Source organism: Nycticebus coucang, chromosome 2 (genome assembly GCF_027406575.1).
Source record: "Nycticebus coucang isolate mNycCou1 chromosome 2, mNycCou1.pri, whole genome shotgun sequence".
NCBI lineage: Eukaryota > Metazoa > Chordata > Mammalia > Primates > Lorisidae > Nycticebus > Nycticebus coucang.
Genome location: NC_069781.1, coordinates 182332957 through 182334663, shown reverse-complemented (window position 1 = coordinate 182334663; position 1707 = coordinate 182332957). Strand labels below are relative to the sequence as shown.

Sequence of the window (1707 nt, the reverse complement as noted above, 5' to 3'; positions counted from 1 at the left end):
TGTGGCCCTGCTGAGACCGGTCTTTTAAATCCGGGAAGGAAGCCTAGATGGGTGGCTGAGAACGTCCCCTGGCCTTGGAGGCTGGCTAGCGTACCCACCTGCGCGCAGAAGTTAGTGGCACTTTCCGGAACCCATACACCTTCCAGGCAAAGGTTATTTTAAAAGAATGTGACTCCTTCCCCGCAGGGGCAGCTGTAGCCCGTTGCTCAGAGGAGGCTCAGAGGAGGGCAGGGCAGGAAGAGGAACCCCAGCACTATCGGCTTCACTGGAAGTGGAGCACCCTGTCGGGGAGCTGCAGGGGAAAGTAAGAGAAGAATGGGATTCCCAACTGGTAAAAGCGGCCCTGGACGTGCGGGTCGAGCATCAGGGAAGCGTTGAAAGGCGGGCAGAGGCTGGAGGAGGCAGCCAGAAGCGAGGCGCCCAGACAGCTGCTGGTCCCCGGCTTGGCGCCCCCCGGGACTGGGTCCCCTCCGGCCGGCTTCTGGCCTTGCCTTCCCGCCAGGATGCTGTCTATGCTGAAGCTCTTGGACTTGTCGGAGGAGCTCTTCGGGGAGCCGCGGGAGGCAGGGCGCAGAGGGGACCCCGCGCCGTCCACCGTGCCCTCCAGAGTGCGCGCTGGCGGGCGGACCTCCGCCGCCGCTGCGCGCTGGGCAGGGTCACCCGCAACCTCGTCTGCGGACTCAGGCCCGGGCCAGCAGAGGGGCGCGGGCGGAGAGGGGCCTTCCGGGAGGGGTGAGGGGCGCGCGTGCGCTCCCTCGTGGCGGGGCATCGCCGGGCCCGAGCCTCCTGCCCCGCTGCCCGCCTCGGGCTGCGCGTCCGTGCCGCTCTCGTGGGACTCAGCGCGGACTCGCTTGGCCTCCGGGGCTCCGGGGCCCGGCTTGGGCTTTCTCTTGCGGCGGCGGTAGTTACCGCTCTCAAACATGTCCAGGCAGCGAGGGTCCAGCGTCCAGTAGCTGCCCTTGCCTGGCCGCCCCTTCTCCCGCGGCACCTTGACGAAGCACTCGTTGAGCGAGAGGTTGTGGCGGATGCTGTTCTGCCAACCCTGCCTGTTGTCGCGGTAGAAGGGGAAGCGGTCCATGATGAACTGGTAGATGCCGTTGAGGGTGACCCTCTGCTCCGGCGCGTCCTGGATCGCCATGGCTATGAGCGCGATGTAGCTGTAGGGCGGCTTCTGGGGGGGCTCGGCGCGGCTCGACGCACCCAGAGCCGCAGCGGGGGTGAAGGCCAGAGGTAGCCCGGGTCTCTCGGGGCCATACAGATAGAGCATGGGCGAGGCGCCCAGGGCAGGCAGCTGGGGACTGAAGAGGTGGCTCATGGCTACCGGCGCTGCGCTCCGGGCGAGGCGAGCGGCTTAGGGACTGTGCCCAGCGCCGCGAGGGCCCTCCCGGGGAGCCCGCTGCGCAGCTGCCTCCAGCCCTGCCGCTCTCCCCTGCCGCTCCGCGTTCTGTCCCTTCCTCATGGCTTTAAAAATGTTAAATAATTGTTGTAAGTTTGCTATTATATGTTGACTTAGTGCTGGAAAATAAATTGTCTATGATAAACAGTCGTTGTGTTCTCAGCCCACCCACATTAATTAAAATTTCATTGCTGAAAAACTCCAAGCTTTTCCCTCCACGTGTCTTTTTGATACCAGCCAATCGGTCTCGGGGCTATTCCTTCATTTGTTTATAGAATTAGTCTGTTGATAAGTCCGCCCACCCAAGTTGA

At 63.5% G+C, this 1707-nt stretch overlaps 1 protein-coding gene across 1 annotated transcript; it reads right to left on the bottom strand.

Moving 5' to 3' along the window:
- Positions 1–262: 262 nt before the first annotated feature.
- Positions 263–1397, bottom strand: FOXL1 (forkhead box L1). Its single transcript, XM_053565891.1, has one exon. It carries the CDS (start codon positions 1313–1315, stop codon positions 263–265), a length of 1053 nt encoding a protein of 350 aa, XP_053421866.1. The 5' UTR covers positions 1316–1397.
- Between the last annotated feature and the right edge of the window lie 310 nt (positions 1398–1707).

Coding starts and splice junctions, on each gene's coding strand:
- FOXL1 (XM_053565891.1), bottom strand. CDS start 1,315: ATGAGCCACCTCTTCAGTCCCCAGCTGCCTGCCCTGGGCGCCTCGCCC.